At 31.4% G+C, this 19,924-nt stretch overlaps 1 protein-coding gene across 2 annotated transcripts in view; it reads right to left on the bottom strand.

Annotated features, from left to right (window-relative positions):
* LOC126978681 (glutamate receptor 1-like) overlaps positions 1-19,924 on the bottom strand; it is a 136,917-nt gene that overhangs the window by 8,573 nt on the left and 108,420 nt on the right. For both annotated transcript variants that reach the window (XM_050827680.1, XM_050827679.1), the window contains exons 14-17: positions 15,398-15,551; positions 14,142-14,305; positions 2,136-2,250; positions 536-790 (exon numbers count right to left, since the gene is read on the bottom strand). In XM_050827680.1, the coding sequence (XP_050683637.1) occupies positions 536-790; positions 2,136-2,250; positions 14,142-14,305; positions 15,398-15,551 (688 nt within the window). The remainder of the gene's footprint in view (positions 1-535; positions 791-2,135; positions 2,251-14,141; positions 14,306-15,397; positions 15,552-19,924) is intronic.

Below are 19,924 nucleotides of genomic sequence, written 5' to 3' on the forward strand. Positions count from 1 at the left end.
TCCAGGGAATCCAATCACCCACTTACAAGTAATCTTTAGTACAGTTTCCGGTGAGAGCTGCGTATGTATTCGCGTCCTAGGAGGTAGTCACTATACTGAATGGGAAAATTAATTTTATTAATATGTTACTTACATTTATTGAAGTTATACTTCTTTAGGCGCGTTATGAAAAAATGATGAGAGTGAAATTTTAAGATGTATCTTCTATCATCACTGTAACACAAAAGTAACAGGTTGGAGTTGGTTCCTAAATTTTTCTGACATTCGCGTCATTCGTGATTTTCAAGCCCATACAGCCGTATTCATTATTTAATAATAAATCAAATCTTTGCAAGATTTAAAAAAATTGTTCTTTCTTAAAACGTTTCTACGTTACTAGCACAAGGAATAAATCATTTTAATAGCTTCGTTAGGCCAAAGAAGTGTAACTTCTTGCGTGCATACATAATTATACATACACTTTTTTCAATATTATATTACAGGTAACAAAAAATGTATTGCTAGCTTCGCGATAAAGGAAATAATTTTATTATACCCCGGTAAAAGCAGCTCCATTCCATCCAAGACGTTCCTGTTCTCGAGAACGCTGAGACGACTTTTTATCCGATTTAGCCGTCAGCTTGGCTTTTGCCTTTAATGCACTTAAAGTCTTAGCGGTTCTTGGAGTCTCATTACGTCCATGATGACAGAATTCCAAAAGGGCAACACCCAAAGCTAATGCTAGTCCACCAACCAGTACGTAGAATATTCCGGCTACTTGACTGAGTGTCATTTCTGACATTGTAGATTCCTAGAAAAAGTGAAATAATATTACACAATAAAAATATTTATTATCTTTGCATATTTTTGCATAAATATTGAGATTATTTTTAAAACTGAAATGTAAACCGTAAGTATTCAATTTAAATATTTATTCATCATAATTGCTACATTAAACTCACAACAAATTAACATAAATTAGCATGAAATAAGGAAAAATTTATCAAATATTCTCAGGAACTTTTTCTATTAAATTAAATGTTAAGTTCTTTATACTTAACATATAAACATAAAAGAGTCAAGTATAATAAACTTACATTCATATATAAGCTCGATTAGGCAATATATTATGCTCGCACTCAAACTGAACGTTTGAAGATAAGTTGGCTCTTCCAGAATTCAGCAACGCAGGTCCTAACTGAATTTACTAAATAACTTGAACGAGCACTTAGAACTTATTTAAATATTTGTCAATTTTAAAGTAAAATGTGCGTGGTTTTGAAAAACATACTTCTAGTGATTTTTTCTTCTAATTTCTTTTATGTACACATTCATCTGCATTTATTTTTAATTTCTTTCTTAATGGAAAAATCTTAGGAAATGAAAATTTATATCGGGAGTTCGTAAATTTTAAAATAATACACCACTGTGAAGCTTGGCCTGTTTTTACTAGTAATGATAAATGGAAGTTTTACTAGTATATGAATTAAAAAAGCAAATTGTTTTGTGAATGTAAAATTCTTAGCCATGGAAGTATTAAAAAATAAGCGTTAAATATTAACGATATACGTATTCTTCATAACACAAACAATATTCTATGTTAAATTTCTTCTTCAACCAAATATGCACTTTCACATAAAAATTAATTCCATTACAATTATTTTTGGCGTCAGTTAATTGACTACTACCTCTTCAAAAATAAATCGCGGTCTATGAGAGATTACAAAGTGCAAGAATTGACCCAGTATTTTCACACTCATTTACAAAACAAAAACATTTAGTCAATGTTCTACACAAGTTATTACTATAAGACTTGGATATAATTTAGACAAAGGCAGCTAATAATCTACTTTATTTTTAGTATTCTGCTTGCATGATAATTATTTACTTTTATGCCATGTGTTAGTCAGTCAACTTCATTCGCAATCTTTGAATTTCTTGGTGGGGCTGTGAGTAAGATAATATCATCGATTTTACGAACTCTTATGTACGTTTATGTATACAAGAATTCGTACGATCAAAGATACATATCGAGGACGAGGCTACGAATCAATTGAACCTTGGATGAGAGGCAGTGGCACTATCCTTTGCACTCTTTAATGATAATAGGATTACTTGTTAAACTATATTTGAGTTAGATAAATAATGATATTAACCTCTTCCTTCTCTTTTTCGCACTTAGGCTTGTTCATTTCCATCATCCACTTATGCCACAGCTTCACAATAATCTCATCTTTTTTTAGATCCACTATAACCAGATTCAGCGCCTCTCTGGAAAATAAATAAATATATTTAACTAGCCGAGGAAAGTTGGACGTAGTCGCGCTATAGTCAAAATTATTAAATAACATTGAATTCCCTTCTTTTTTCAGTAATTAAATCAAATATCAATGAATGCACTTTGGACAAAAAAAAATTCATTACTTTTTCTATAGTCGGTATGTCAACTTTTTTTATTATCTTTGTGATCCTGCTTGCAATACAATTTCAAAGTAATGTAATAGACAGAATCGGGGAGTTGAGACTTGCGCGCTATACCTTGCGAACTTAGTTCTGGACTCTCGCCAAGGCAGTCCAATGAAATACCAGTTAGCCTGCATTCCGCTACTTCACTAGCTCGATGACTCACTAGCCCATGACGCAAAAGAGAAAGCTTTCTCCTTAAATCTCTTTGCGCGTCTTACCTGACTGAATGAACAAGATACTACACCTTCGCTTATTCCGCGGTGCGAATTATACACGTCGGAGAAACAAAACCATCAAAGCGCCTTGCAAAAGTCACTTTTTACCTTGGACATTCATAGTGAGTGGGCTCAAAACATTTTGCCCTTCTTTGCTTCTAACTGGTGCTATTTGACCTTACCGTTTTTTTCTGGCCTATTCATCAAGTGCAGTCCCAAAATTATAGATGGTGGCTTTACTGCAGCTGATCGCTAAGAAAAGTGTACGCGTCCACCCGTCCAACTATCTCCCGATTGTCCTGATTACCTTCACTTTCTCGAAAGCTAAGGAGTCCATTATTAATCGCCACCTCTTGGGACTCCTACGGTTTCCATTAAGGTCACTCAGTTAGTGATCAGATCTAGGATAGTACATAGCGCTCATAGCAAGCTGTCCTCTTATGGGCGTTCTGAGAAGTCAAGTAAATATGTTGCTTTTTGGCTAATCAGATCATCAAGGTTGTTATGTACGGTAATCACAGCAAATGCAGTGAAAAACGACACTTCATTACGAAATATGTATTGAGCGCCTTCTAATTGTATGAAGCCTTTGGATCTTTTCTTAAATAATAAATAGGTAGTTATTCTATTAATCACCAGGAAAAAAGGATTGACTGCATATTTACGACCTCTAAACTGTTCTACATAGCCCAGTCCAGATTACAAAAAATTAAAAACTAGTTATGTAAAAATATTGTTTCTACTTTAATTTTCTTGTTTACTCAATACAAATTCTCAAAGCATTACACGAAACTACAATTAATTTCCAAAGGTCTTTGTCCACCGCCCACCCTTTGCGCGCCATTTTTAATTCTTATACGCACCATGATAAATATATTTTATATTTAATTTTTCAAACTTCTTACGATGTTTCACCTCATCTCGATATTTCTGTTTCTGTATACTGTTTTGTCGTCTTTTAAATTAAATTTAAAATTTTCATCTTTAAAAAATCTGTGGAAGGTTTTCTTTCACAAGAAAAGTTTTAATAGCCTACCATGGCAGGCACAGCAAGTAATTTCAAAACTTGAAATAGCATTGTGTTTCTTTCATGCAAGGAAGGTAAGTGATGAAGAAAGTTATTTGATCGTGAAAAGTAAAACTTTAAAAATAATCAAGAGTTATTTAAAACGTTTAATCGAATGTTATCCGTATAAATTTCTGTACGTTGTGATAGGTATGACTTCAACATCAGTGACGTCATTGTGATGACAGGTTCAGGCTTAAACTTATACTAGAGTATTAGACAAACACTCTCCTCGTTATGACGAGACTAAATTAAAATGTTTAAGTGTGCTGGTTTTATAGATGTGTTAAGGAGTTAGTGAAGTGTGTAATAGTTAGCTTTTGGTGTTCACGTAGGCAATATTTTATTTTTTTAACACATTTATTTTTAAATTAATAATATAATCTATAGAAAATAAAGTGTTTACTGCGTATATAAAGTGTAATACGAAGTATTTTAGTGAATATGTTCTACGAAAAAAAAACACCACGAAATTTGTTTGTTCATTTACTTGTGAAATGTTTCTTTATATAGATTGTTGCTGTAGATAAGAACACAATGTAACAAAGAACACGACAGCATTATATTTTAATTATTAAACACAGAACAATTACCACAAAACACTAAAATTAAAATGCAGTCCATTATAACAGGAGACTATTGACACTAAATTGTTTCAAAACAGTTTCATGGCCATCATCTATTCCGTCTCCTTCTCTCACCTAGGTACTATGTAAGGATAGTTATATCACTCTCACACAGGGTTTGTCTAATTCGCTAGTATACGGGTTTAGGCTCACATTCTATTGAGCAATCAAAACTATTTGTAAATTAGCGATATGCCCACGATATGTAGGCGCTAATATGTCAAGGTTCTATTCCTGCTGGGACGTGTGGAGCTACGAGCCTCTACGAGCTATATAACGGATTGCGCATATAATCTCGGATGCAACAATGTCATAATATTTATCACGTAAAGATGTGTTCGATGTGGCCACCAACCATTGTTCACCAACGTCAAACTGCGTTTTAGTGGCACATTAAATATAATGAATAAAAAAAGAGGCCTAGTGCGACTCGTTGCCCATAAAGGGTTACGTAGCAGCAAGTAACAGAATATAGAAGTTATTATAGTTCGTTGTAACTTTGATTGATGTTTTAATAATGGTGGATAATACGATTTATGACGTATTAAAAAAAAACTACTTACTAGATCTCGTTCAAACCATTTTTCGCATGGTAATGTGCATCATATATTTTTTTTAGTTTTATTATTCTCTTATTGTAGAAGTTAATGGCGGAGGGGGGGCACACATTTTACCATTTTGGAAGTGTTTCAATATTCTTTTTGAAGACCTATCAATAGATAGTTTTGATGAAAAAAATTTTTGAGTATCAGTTCTAAGTGAAACAAATTTTGGGATTCTCCAACCCACAATATTTGTTGTTTTTTTTGTGTAAAATCTTAATGCCGATCACAGAATACATCTTCTTACTACGATTCAACAGTGTAGTCCTTACAGATTCAAAAAAAAAAGTTGCTGTGGCATACGGACGGACAGACAAACAGACATGACGAATCTATAAGGGTTTTTTGCCATTTGGCTACGGAACCCTAATTATAATTGGGGAGGATGAGTGTATATATTGCCCGTCCGTTGAGACATAATTATAGTATTACAAATTTGCTTTGAATGTCTATGTCATATCTCATCTCAGCTACACAAGATAAGCAACATAACTTTACTTATAAAATCATATTATTGTACTAATAAACAGAACTTATATAAACTTGTGCAGTTCACAGCCCTGCAGCGAATACTTTAATCTCAAAGCAACTTCTTTTAACAAGTATCAAGCAAATTCTAACTTGAATTTTAAAGTTTCCACTCCCAAGAGACTGGCGAAGCTCCTTAACCTTTGCTATTATTATAAAACGGGAGTTTCCGAGTATAAAATCGAATACCTTTACTAGGTTTTTCATCCAATAAAGCTCCCCTGTGATTTAAGCTCATATAAAACCGCAGCTGTATGTTATAAAATGTAAATTTTAACTTGTTGTTAAAAATCACGTTCGCAAATCGCGGTATCATAAAAATGGGGTAGCATAAATCCGAAATGCAGAACATCCACTTTCCTACTGACGTGTCTGTAAAAATTTACGACTGTTCAGCGTTCCACGCTGTAACACTTCGCATCTTTTTGATTGTCTGACATCAGCATAATTGTGTATTTTCTAAATAATATTTAGATTTCTTTGTTAGATTGCCTTATTCATCAGGAATTTTCTATTTTTCTATTGTTAACATAGAAAGTCATCTGTTTACTTACTAGTTACTTTAGCAAGTGGAGTGGAGTCTATATTTTTTACAGTTTGGTAAATTGTATATATACAGCACTAGCCGTTCCCGCCCGCTTCAGTGGGCAAATTTTTAAGGGGGCGACTTTGGAATTCGAAAAAAGAAATGAACCATAACCAATCTTAAATAAATTTCGCATCGAATGGTGGTAGTTTCATGTCGACACGATCAGTGGTTTAGGCGGGATTGAGCCTCAAACAAAGGCCATTTTCATTATAAATATACCTATAGATAGATTTATTTCATGTTATTCTATTACCTACATAGACAGTCATGTGTTTACTTACTGGAAGTTAAGAAAGGGTCTTTATTTTTCTCTAGGTTGGCAAATTTTACATACCTTCATACAGAATTAACGGTTTCTTTTTTATAAGGCGAGAGTCGAAGGGACGAGATGAGCAGGACGTTCAGCTAATGGTAACTGCTACGCCCTGTCCATCACAATGCAGTGCTGCTCAGGATACGTAAAAAACCGAAAAATTCTGACTTCACTACAATTGCGCTTGTCACCTTAAGAAATAAGATGTTATGTCTCATTTGCCCAGTAATTTCACTAGTTACTGCGCCCTTCAGACCGAAATACAAAAAGTCTACAGATTGGTGTTTCTGAATGGAATCAAATAAACTAGCAGTGTTTGGGCTTGTGCTCTTGTAAGAGATTGTAATTTTTTATGTTACTTCTTCAGAACTCTGTTCTTGATTGGTCATTGACTTGAATGGGGCAATTTCCATATTTGTACTGTAGTACCTCTTTTAAACATATAATCTTGTTATCAAAATCAAAAGTCAAACGTTCATTAAGTTTTTTTAACTATCACCAATTGTGGGGCTGCTTTTGTTGAAAAGAATCGCAAAGATATTCAACAATTGATTTTTTAAAGTAAAACTTATAAACCAATTGGCTGTACTATCATCTGATAATTAATAATAGTGGCATCTTCATGAAGTAAATAAATTTAAATACTTAACACAAAAAAATATATTTTCATTTTTGTTATTTATGTTTAAAAATATATTTTGAAGTTCGTACCGACTTAATAATAATTTTATAGGTTTATTTATCGAAGGTGAGTGATTAATTGAATGCCAATACCAAGACCCATCTACACCTATCTAGGTTTAAAATATAAATGGAACATTATTTAAGTCAAATTTACGAAACTATGATATACGAAATTTATATAGAACCTTAATGGTGCTTAAAATATAAATAATGAAGCTAGTATGCAATAAATAAAATAAAAACACCCTGGTAGTTCCATGGTTTCATTTTCTGTCTATATTCTTCAAATTGGCCATTATGGTAGCACGCTATAAATTAAATTATTTCTTTTCATATTTATCTATATACATAAAAATGAATTGCTGTTCGTTAGTCTCGCTAAAATTCGAGAACGGCTGGGCCGATTTGGCTTATTTTGGTCTTGAATAGTTAGTGGAAGTCCAGGGAAGGTTTAAAAGGTCAATAAATATGAAATTTCTAGAAAAAAAAATATAAACAAATAAATTTTTCCTTTGATGTGTCCCCCGTCGTTCAGAAAACAAATTGAAAGAATATTTTCAAATGATTTTACGAAATAATTCTTGATGTTATGGTATTAACAAATTCATAAAAAAAAAACATTATTTTATTTATTATATTATACAGAACAACGTCTGTTGGGTCAGCTAATTCTTAATAAATATGAAACCAAGCAACAGTTTTCATATTCAAGGATAACTTTATATTAATCTATGTTTAGGTGCACTTCATATTTAATAGGAATCCAATTGATTTTGAGTCCAACTCACTCGTGCGTGATTTTCGCTCAGGCTTTTATAAAATACGATATATTCAACTCAATTGAATATTGACAGCTGTCAACTTTAATAACAAATCCATTTCAATTTGAGTATTACTCTCATACGAGTAGTTTTCGGTCAGATTAATTGAATAATTACCGCTCTTAAAACTGCGTACATTTTATAAGGGGTCCCATTGCCGTTACGATGCTAAGAATATATGAATACATATCGCTCACACAAACGAGTTTGCCCGCGCTGGCGTTTACGTGGTGATCTAATGTTGCAATATTTTTTTGTTTTGGAAATAAGAACAGAATAACAGAACAAAATTCAAATAATGGTTTTTATAAATTAACTCGACTGAAGTGTGTCTTTAGAATAGCGAGTATTATTTCAATAACTAAACTGCATTCAAATCAATTCATAACTTTAATATAATATAGCATGTATACACGCACAAAGAAACTGAAAAAAATCTTGAACGGTTTTTTCTCGAATCTCTTTGGTGCAGATAAAAGAGTTAACAATTAATTTAGATTATTAGAAGAAGAAGAATTAATGAGGCTTTGAATACTATTGAACAATCTTAGCCTTCAGGGATATTTTAGAAATTTTTAGGAATTACAAATCAGCCGTATATAACTTATGTGCACCTTACATATTCATGAAGTGTATAATAATATCTCACAAGTAACACGATTTATCTTGTAATCATCAAAATGTCAATGTTTTTTAAACTATTTTATATTTATTACTAGCTGGCCCGACAGACGTTGTTATGTATATAATAAATAAAATAATGTTTTTATATGAATTTGTCAATAATATATCATAACATCAAGACTTACTTCGTAAAATATGCACCCTGCTGTCGTAATGAAATTGTTTTACAGCAGAACTGTCAGACCGTGCTTCAATAAATTCTCTCGTAGAAATTATGTATGGACACATTTTCCTATTTATTCACCTTTTAAACCTTCTCTGGACTTCCACAAATAATTCAAGACCAAAATTAGCCAAATCGGTCCAGCCGTTCTCGAGTTTTAGCGAGACTAACGAACAGCAATTCATTTTTATATATATACAGATATATATAGATTAGTAAGAACTTTAATTTAATTACTAAGATAATAATAACGGTATAGAACAAAGTAAATTTATTATTATTTCTTAAATAATTAATGTTAAGTTCCAGTAATTACAAAGTTTTCTTATTCTTATAAAGTAGTTTTATGTGTTAATTTATATATTATGGTATATCTGATTTACCTACCAGATATATACCAGACCTACAGTTTTTAAAAAATATTAGATAAATATAAGTATAGAGTATAGAATGTAGACTATTGAAGAGAAATCTACCAGCTACTTTTAAGACTTTTACTTTTATTTTATCAACCTCGCCTTTTGAGTTTAAATTTATTTAACGTGAAATTTAAAAGAGCTGTTGGAAAATTATTAAAACAACTTTTCAGGGTAAAAATGAAGATAAATTTTAAAGAATTCAAATAGTTATGAAGTTCCTTGTAGCGAAAATAAAATAAAATGTTACTTCATTTTATTTTATATTTTATGCGCTGAGGATATCATATTGTTGGGTTCGTATTTTTAACAAGTTAAAACCTTTAAAGTCTTAAGAGATTTCTGGTCAAGCACTTTCACCAGTTCGGCTCCTATGCACAGGATGCCGGCTAGTTTAAGGGTACCACAACGGCTCCTATTCCTGCCGTGATGTACTAATATATAAACATTATTGTGTTTCGGTCTCAAGGCTGCCGTAGCTAGTGAAATTACTGGGCAAATGAGACTTAACATCTATCGTCTCAAGGTGACTACCGCAACTGTAGTGCCGCTCAAAATTTTTGGGTTTTTCAAAAATCCTGAGCGGCACTCTATTGTAATGGGCATGGCGTGTCAATGACAATCAGCTGAACGTCCTGCCCGTCTTGTCCCTTATTTTAATAAAAAAAAAAATCACTACTTTGTTTAAAACATAGAGTAGCTTGAATATTTGTTAATAAACAGACATGAAGTTCTTTATTCTAAATTTATTGTAATTTATAATTTGATTCTTATATTATTTGATTATATTACCTTATTCTTAAATTTTACTTGAGATTTGGATGTAATATTCAAAACAAAAATCATAAATAAATCTAATATCTTGCAAATTGAAATATAGGTACCATGAATGCAATCTTTTTTTGTCTTATATGCAAAATTATATTCAAAACTATTGCTGAAAAAATAAAATTGTACAAAATATTCGAAATTTCTTGCCTCGCACAGCCACTTTGTGGAATCAACTACCGGCAGCGGTCTTCCCGAACAGATACGACTTAGGGACCTTCAAGAAAAAAGCATACCCACCACCTTAAAGGCCGGCAACGCATTTCTTGACACACCTGTTGTTGCGGATGTCCATGGGCGGTTGCCTCACCTCTCCCCATCCCGTGAGCCTCTTGCCCGCGTGAAAAAATAGCGTGAAAGATAAATATGTGAATAAAGAAAATTACTCTTTGGCTGGGAACGATCATACTCACAAAGGCTTTTGTTCGATGATGCTTTTTGATATGCAACAAATATAAATTACCAGTATCTCTAATACACTTTAAGAACTCTGGCAAAATGCAAAAGCTACATTTTTAGTTCATTTTAATTCATTTTCCAATCTCATTCTGGTGTAGAGTTTATAGACGAGCAATATCGTACGCACGGCCGATCAAAGCCCGCTAGGAAAAGGCTCCAGCGTTTTTATACAAAAGATAACCTCAAATTATTATATCTTATTTGCAGTATGTTAATAAACTGTTAAGATGAATTATATAAATAAAATGGATAGGGGTATTGTGCAACGAACTTTGGCATCAGTTAAATCAATTGAATGTGTGCAAAATGGTGAATCTTGTTTTCTGTAAATTTAACTTTCAAATTAACAAGAATATATTAACCATCTCAATTTGTTTTTACACCAGTGCGGTTTCCAAGGAGCTTTCTTCCACGTACTACAAAGCTGTGGAATGAACTTCCTTGTGCGGTGTTTCCAGGGCGATACGACATGGGTAGCATCAAAATAAATAATAGTTAAAAAAAACTAAAACGCACGCTTTATATAAAATTCAACTAAAAAATAGAAAATAAATTGAAAATAGTGTAAAAAAAAATTGTAAAAAAAAGCGTGGGGTGTAGATGAATTATTATTTTAATAATATCTTAAAAAGCACCCCACGCTTTTTTTTACAATAAAATATTTTTTTTTACACTATTTTCAATTTAAATTTATTTTCTATTTTTAGTTGAATTTTATATAAAGCGTGCTTTTTAGTTTTTTTTTAACTATTATTTATTTTTCATTTTTTCGAAATCTAGCCATTTAAAGTGGGTCAAAATCGCGCCCAAAGAAGTCGGTTACAAACATACAGACATACAGGTGAAACTAATATAAAGCGTATAAAAACCGCATACATGTCCCTTCAAGGCCGGCAACGCTCCTGTGATTCCTTTGGTGTTGCAAGAGAATGTGGGCGGCGGTGATCACTTAACACCAGGACCCGTACGCTCGTTTGTCCTCCTTTTCCATCAAACAAACAGCATGAAGTAACCATTTACATTGTTTTAACACTGATATCGTGAGAGGAGGTATGTATATGTGTAGATAAATACAACAAATCATAATTGTATTGCTAACACGTGCACAGAATCTAATAAATTCACAGTAATATCAATTAATCAAATGTACCAGCAATATATTATCCACATTGCCATTGAGTATTTTGAAATACGGCTTTGATATTGTCGTTTTAATCAATATGTCATGTTAAAATACGCAGGTCAAATAATATTGTACTGTACTCGGCTAGAACGATAACATTGGTATTTTAAAAACCACTGAGAAGCCTTTATATTTTTAACTGAATTTTTCACTTTCCATAAAACAATATGATGGATGAATAATTTAATAACCGCTTACGGTAACGAATCCAATCAAAATATTTTACAGTGTAAATATTACTTGAAACAATAATAATGAAGTTTGTTTGGTGTATGTAGATATTCCTTATAAAACACTTTCTTTTTGTAAAGTGAACAAGAATGTTTTTGACGCTATTATATTTATATTACCACAGAGTGGGAATAGATACTCAAGTATCTATTACTTTGTGTTCGCGATGAACAAAAGAAAGATTTTGATATCATCTCTGAAGTAAATTAGTATGAATGTTGGTTTTGGACTGTCAGATGATGAATAATTGACGTAATACAATACGTGAGTTATATTTGAGTAAGTTGATTGGTTGAGTGTATGACTCGATATAATTAATATCATTTAGCGCCTTATGATAAAGACGATAATATTAATTAGATTTAATATTTGATCTTTTTTTAAGTTTTGACAGAATAACAGCTGAGTTCATTTTTATTGGAATCAATTCCATGTTGCAGTTTTCCCGAACCAATACGATTTAAAAAACTTCAATCTTACAACATACTCCAGACTAAAAGGCCGGCAACGCATCTCTTTCCTCGTATTGTTGCGGATGTCCATTGCCTTTACCAATTCCCATCACTTATATAATAATATACATACTAATGTATACTTATGTAGAACTATAAGACCAGGGTCGATAATTTATGAAACCAAAAAAAAATTACAGTGGGATGAAACTCATTGGTAAAGGACGAACATATAACAAAAATTAAGGGAAAAATAAATTACGGGCGATCTGAGGTCGGGAATTGGAAAAGGGGGGTGTTTTTGAGTAAAAAACGGTTTATCTCGATTTCCGGCAAAACTACAAGTCCTATGGCAAAAAGTTAATTGGCAAAGTTGTAGGTAATAAAGAGATCTACCACTTTTGTAATTACACTTTTTTCACATAACCTCAAAATTTAGGTGAAAAATTCAAAAAACCAAGTTCTTGGTTCTTTATTTATATCTTTTTATAAAAAAATATTTTTTTCTACGAAATTTGGTGCAAACTTAGCTTATTATGTCCCAAATACACTGTAATTTATTTGATTTAAAATATTTATTTTTTCGCCTTATTTTAACTAAATATCAAAAAAGCACCCTAATTTTCAATCGAAAATTCTGACGTCAAAATATCAGCTTTTTTCAAAAAGTTTGGGTGCTTTTAGTTCGTTGAAATATCTTCTTTCTGATGTTGTAAAAAAATATAAATTGCAATTGTAAATGTTCGGAAAATTTAAGTCCAACAAAAGGCATTTCATAAGGAATTCACACCTCTTATTAAGTAGCAGCAAAAATATGGATTAGAAAATCAATAAAATTGAAAAAAAAAGGTTGATTTAACACTGAATCATTATCCTTTTTACATTTATAAATAGATTTAATTAATCGTAATCCATATTTTTGCTGCTACGAAACAACAGGTATGTTGGACTTAAATTTTCCGAATATTTACAATTGTAATTTATATTTTTTTTACACCATCAAAAAGTAGATATTTCAACAAACAAAAAGCCCCCAAACTTTTTGAAAAAAGCTAATATTTTGACGTCAGAATTTTCGATTGAAAATTAGGGTGCTTTTTTGATATTTAGTTAAAATAAGGCGAAAAAATAAATATTTTAAATCAAATAAATTACAGTGTATTTGGGACATAATAAGCTAAGTTTGCACCAAATTTCGTAGAAAAAAATATTTTTTTATAAAAAGATATAAATAAAGAACCAAGAACTTGGTTTTTTGAATTTTTCACCTAAATTTTGAGGTTATGTGAAAAAAGTGTAATTACAAAAGTGGTAGATCTCTTTATTACCTACAACTTTGCCAATTAACTTTTTGCCATAGGACTTGTAGTTTTGCCGGAAATCGAGATAAACCGTTTTTTACCCTAAAACCCTTTTCCACTTCCCAACCTCTGATCGCCTGTAATTTATTTTTCCCTTAATTTTTGTTATATTCTCGTCCTTTTCCAATGGGTTTCATCCTACTATTATTTTGTTTCACTTTTTATCATTTTCAAAGGCTTCGGCACTGGTCTATATCGGCACTAACCTTAAATGAAAAGAGTTGGCGTTGAGTTTCTTGTATATTCTTCTCAGGAGCTCTTCAGTAATTTATAATGAATGTTTATAATGATGATTCAAAAGCCCTTAATTTAAGCCTAATTGTAGTTCATTTGATTTTAACTTTGAAAAACCAACTTTTTGTACTTAATCATTGTAAGGAGGTAGCTCCAAAATAATAAAGATAAAGATTAAATTTCGTTATTGAAATAACTTACAGAATATAAATAATATATAAAAGTGGGTGCTTTTACTTACTTGATTGGAGATCCCTTTGTCAAAGCAATCCCGAAGTCAACGTGCTTGTAACGACAGATTTTCGGCGTAGCGCAGGAATTCTTATAACGACTGTCCATAGTGAATGGTGGATTATTTACTACTTCCGGATCCTTTACAAGATCATTGTTAGGAAGGAATTCACTCTGAAATGATTTCTCATTATATATTTTATTCAAGTAATGAAATATTACATTAATAAATAATAAATTTATAAGATGTGCTTTTCTTGAAATTTATGTACTATTTAGATTTAATATAGCACTTATTTCTACAAAAAAAATATAATACTGCTAATGATGCTGCTATCTTTACAAATAACTTTTATTCATATGTACAAAAAAGGCTTTTTATAGTGGAATTGTATAGTAGTTTAGTCTAATGTTAATATGTGATCTGAAATAGACCTGTTAGAAACCATTGAGGTATGCCTGGATCGCAGTTAATGGCTTTCTGTTCTATAGCTGCTTCGTATTGAGTAAGCATGGCGTAAAGACATATATATTCATACATATAGTGTTGAATTAATTAGTGTTATGTGGCTTCTGATAAACCACACTATATACTATATAATATACTAAGAATATATTTACTTTAAACATAATTAATTACTTTAAAACATATTATAATAAGTGATATTATAAAATCTGCCTATCGAGAAACGGATTATGGGTATGATTTCCGACGGGGTTTAACTCCACTTCTGGGTAATATAACTATTAGTACATTTCGATATAAATGCGGAAATTATGTGTATTATGAAATGACCATTCCGCGCGTGGATTGAGAGACGCTTTTAATTCTTTTGGGGAAAAATGAAATGAAGATGGAGCTGGGTTCTGACTATTCATATCATAAGAAATGGGGGTAAAAGGTTAAGCCATTGTTAATCGGAAGATGCTTTTAGTTGAATTTAATGTGTGATTTTGTTTCCATCTGTTATTTAATTATTCTTCTCCTTACTTACTATTACAAACACTTTTGCCTTTTGATTTACAGATGTTTAATTGATTTTAACCACGAAAACAAAAAGCACTAGTGCGGAAAAGGATAACGTATCGCACGCTAAAAATTCAAAAGAATTTAGATCGCTATAAGAAAATGAATTAAAATGATAGTATTTTTGTATAAAATAGCAATTGATTACATACCGGAATTCAAAACAATCGCTGTTGCATCGCTTCGCAAGCAGCAACATAATATTATTGTTACCTGTTTATTATAAAGAGCGGTCTTACTTCGAATTTAATTTTGGAGCTGTAGGTGAGAAATTGTGTTGGTTCGGAAATCTTCTCGACAATCAGATACGCCGCCAGGTTTGCTGTGTACGAACATACAAGTATCAGTGCAAAAAACCACCACACTGTACCTACAATCCTTCCTGAGAGGGACCTGAAACAATTTATTTAATGGAAAAGGAGAACAAATGAGCATTCAAGTTATCCGATGGTAGGTGATCACCGCGAGCCATACTCTCTTGGAACCACTGGAATCAATTTTGAGTTAAATTCCTACTATTCTGTAAAGTCGAGATAGTGAGTCAATCTGTTGGGCGATGAAGATGCGTTTACAACTTCATCGCATAAAAAGTTAAAAAAAATGTGTTACGATATTAAAAATAATTGTTGTTCCGAAAAATAAATATTCGGTTCCGGTTGCTATAACAGTTAATGACTATCAATAAATAACGTAAATTAAAAAATTATTTTAAAATTATAAGGCCCCTGTTGTTTTGATTCTTGCGCTCGTTCTTCTCAGGTCTTAGGTATGCATCAACAAAATATATTATGTTTTTGGAATGAATTTTGATCATCATTAAGTTATTTAAAATACATACAATTTTGAATAAAACTATTTGAATTAGAAAGTGGTGTTGCTGTCCTTTTCGTGGGTGTACATGCTTCGGTTAAGTTTTATGGCAAGTTCCATGGAAATAACACTATAAAAGTATACAGCAACACCACAAATCAAGGAAGTGAGGATGTTATTTTAGTTTAAAGCAGGTGATAGAATTTGGAAAACATGTATTATACTCATCATAGTGTAAATCACCCCAAGAATTTTTTTTGACGATTTTATTTTAATTTAATATGATTCACTCTTAAAAAAAACATACAATTCAAATTTTCACCCGTCTAATATCAACACCTATCGTATCGCAATTTAAATATTATTCTATTCCATCCACAGATAGGCAATAGAGTTGCAATATGACAATCGAATATAATGATTATTGTAGTACGATAAATTTTATGTACGATATATATGGTAGATCTGAGAATTAGTCGTCATCTATTTTTTATACTCAAAAAATTTTAATTACTGATTTTCTTTATTTAGTAATTACTTTATATGTTTGCTGGGTCAGCTAGTAATATTATAAAACAAAATCCTCCACGGCGTCTATCTGTTTGCGATAAACTCAAAAACTAGTGCACCGGTTTAAGTATATAATTTGTTAAATTTTTGTATTCTTTAACGGAATTTGTTGGAGGAGTCGGAAAAAGTAAGCTGTCTGGGAGCATTAAATAAGAACGCTGTCTAAACCCTTTAGATATAACAAAATAATATATTGTGAAATTGTGTATCTTATACAGGGCTATAGAAAGGTCCGCGATGGCATATCTCTGTATATAAATACTATGTCCGTTTTAATACTTTGAAAAATTGGCAATTATAAGGCGGTAATGTAAAAGCTGTTTACACAAATACGAAGTTGTTCCTTATAATTTTAAACAAGTTAGATATTCTACTGTTTGACACCATATAATTGATTGATGCGATACGACTCTTCCCTCGCACTGTCTGGCCTACTACAAACAAGAACGGTATGATCTTACATAAATACATTTTTGTTTCATTTTTATCTAATTACATGAGATTTTATATTTCCAATGGCTTTAGAATGAATTATTCCCGAATGCTTAAGCCATATTTTTTATATTGACAGGACTGCGTAAGTAGTAATAAGATGTTCGTGATAAAAAATAAATATTAGTATATATTTTTATAACAATGTCCCAGCCACTGTTCAGGCTTTACGTATAAATACATTTAAATTAAAAAAAAATGGCTCTGTAGTAAATGCTACTACTCCACAGCTGAATTCCTAAGTGTTCGGACAGCCTGGGACTAGATTATGATTATTTTATAGCTATAATAATGACAGTAGAATATAATAATATATACATTATTAAATAGAACGCAAAAAAAAGAATGCTGCGAGAGTTTCTTGCGCCCCTTCTTCTCTCTCAGAGAGCCATTAATTGTTTCCGAAGCGGTGGTAGTGTTAGAAATGACATCAAAAATTATTCTCAAGGAATCAATTTTGAGACAGTAAATAAATGGCTTTATGCGGTGATTTCGACTTCCATTACATCCCATTTACGTAGTACCCAAAAAGAGGCTTGTTTAAAAAAAAATATTAATAAACGTTTTGATCGCATTAATATTACAAAGAAGATTAACTTACATTTTGTAACTACATCGTATTATTCCACTACATAAAGCGAAGATTTAATAATGATTTTAATAACGTGCACAGCGGGTAGTTTAACAGATAATTAAGGACTATATCAGTTTTGCACGGTTGAGTTTAGTGTGACGTTTAACGTAGTTTAAATGAATTTACCTACTATTCAATATTGATAACATTGTTAATTATGAAGAAATATTTAGAAATTTTGAGTTACCAATTATTATTGTCTTTGATTGCAACGACTAAATTTTTTGTCAACAGAATCAGGTTATGTGTTTGTTCTTTTCTTCTATAATAAATTTAATTTAAGTAATTTATTATGATATAATATATTAATTATTATTAATATTGAAACTAGCTACAATTTTACTCCGTTTTAACTGTGTAATAAGGTTTTTTAATATGTAAGAGATAGATAAGGACACATGCAGAATATATTACACGTGTGTATAATAAAGCTCAAATCATATTATAACACATATATCCATACAATCACGCTTGTACCCCGAGACATAGGCAGAGATTAAGAACCCCCATTTGACGGAGTCACGAATTAATTCCTTTCACATATGATCTCCTGGTACTCAAAACATTTCAAAGATTATCTGTCGCATTTGCCCATAACGTTGCAGTTAATTTACTTCGATCCCCCTTCAAGACCAAACCTTCCCAATATTTTCTCCTCAATAACCATAATGACCGATAATTTTACTTGTGATCTCTTCGTAAATTGTTTCTTGAACTGTCCTTCATACATAACTCCACACATGATAGGAAAAGTCTCATCTCCATCACATCATATATTTTTCTTCTACCAAGCCTAGTATTTACTGCTAAAGGTACGGGAAGGAACTTATACGTATCGATGAAAGGCTAGACATGTTCTTCTTAAAGATATTCTGACTGCGTATAAACGGGTGTAAGGCACCGTTCACCTGGTTAAGCACAATTGTTTTCCACACTTTCAATCAATTGTAAAGAAACTATCATAAAAATATTGTATACAATAATATTTCTCTTACAATTCTTAGGTTCTTATAGTTTTTTTTTAAGGATTTTCCATTTATATTGCTAAATAATACTATTCTAGTAAAAGAAAAAATAACTAATAGTGCAACTTGAATTAAAAATCAAAAAAAGAACATCTACTGTAAAAGTGACTAAGTACCTACTTCAACTTCTACTTCTACTGTTTTATTTATTTATTGTAGAATTTATGAGATCTACAAAATATCCTTTATTATTAAGTTTAATTCAGTATCTTAACATGATATGATTTTGTACTTTTGGGAAAGTTTCGTTCGGAAATGTTTCTGTATAACTACGGCTGCCAATCTTTATTAGTAAGTATTTATTTACGATCACGAAGTATCTTCAATGTATGTAGTAGGTAAGTATATGAATTTAAAAAACGGGGAATCGTAGAAAATATTTAAACTATAAAATAACAACAGTTTGTTTCTATGTTTTTATTGTATGCTGAATTTATTATTTGTATATTAAACTAGCTGACCCGACAGACGTTGTTCTGTATATAATAAATAAAATAATATTTTTATATGAATTTGTCAATAATATACCATAACATCAAAAATTACTGCCAAAATACCGTCCTCCTGTCGTAATGAAATTGTTTCACAGCAGAACTATCAAACCGTGCGTCAATAAATTCTCTCATAGAAATTATGTATGGACACATCAAAGGAAAAACAAATTTGTTGTTTTTATTTAATTTAGCATCATTTTCCTATTTATTCACCTTTTACACCTTCTCTGGACTTCCACAAATAATTCAAGACCTAAATTTGCCAAATCGGTCCAGCCGTTCTCGAGTTTTAGCGAGACTTACGAACAGCAATTCATTTTATATATATAGATTATATACTTTCATTGATAGCTGAAGACAATGTTTCATACTCATAATAGTTTGTATAGCTATGAGCATTATGTTATCATGTGTCATATTGTTAACGTAACCGGTTTACTAAAAACGATGCTTAACTAAATGTGTGGAAGCTACATACAAATACGTTCAATGAAGTGAGGCCTGACACAAACGATCTATATGCAGTCAAAGGAATAACCCGCATAATATCAACGTGTGCACAATGCACATTAAGATGCGGTATATGAAATGATGGGCAGGTGTTGTCTTCTCCAACCTAGTTTACTCGAGCTGACTCAATCCATACGAGCATTGAATTGCCAAGCGAGCGAGCTCATTGTAACTCAATACCTATTAATAAATAGTTGTTTAAAAAAAACTAAAAAACAAGCTCATTATGAA

This window comes from Leptidea sinapis, chromosome Z, assembly GCF_905404315.1.
Source record: "Leptidea sinapis chromosome Z, ilLepSina1.1, whole genome shotgun sequence".
Classification (NCBI taxonomy): domain Eukaryota; kingdom Metazoa; phylum Arthropoda; class Insecta; order Lepidoptera; family Pieridae; genus Leptidea; species Leptidea sinapis.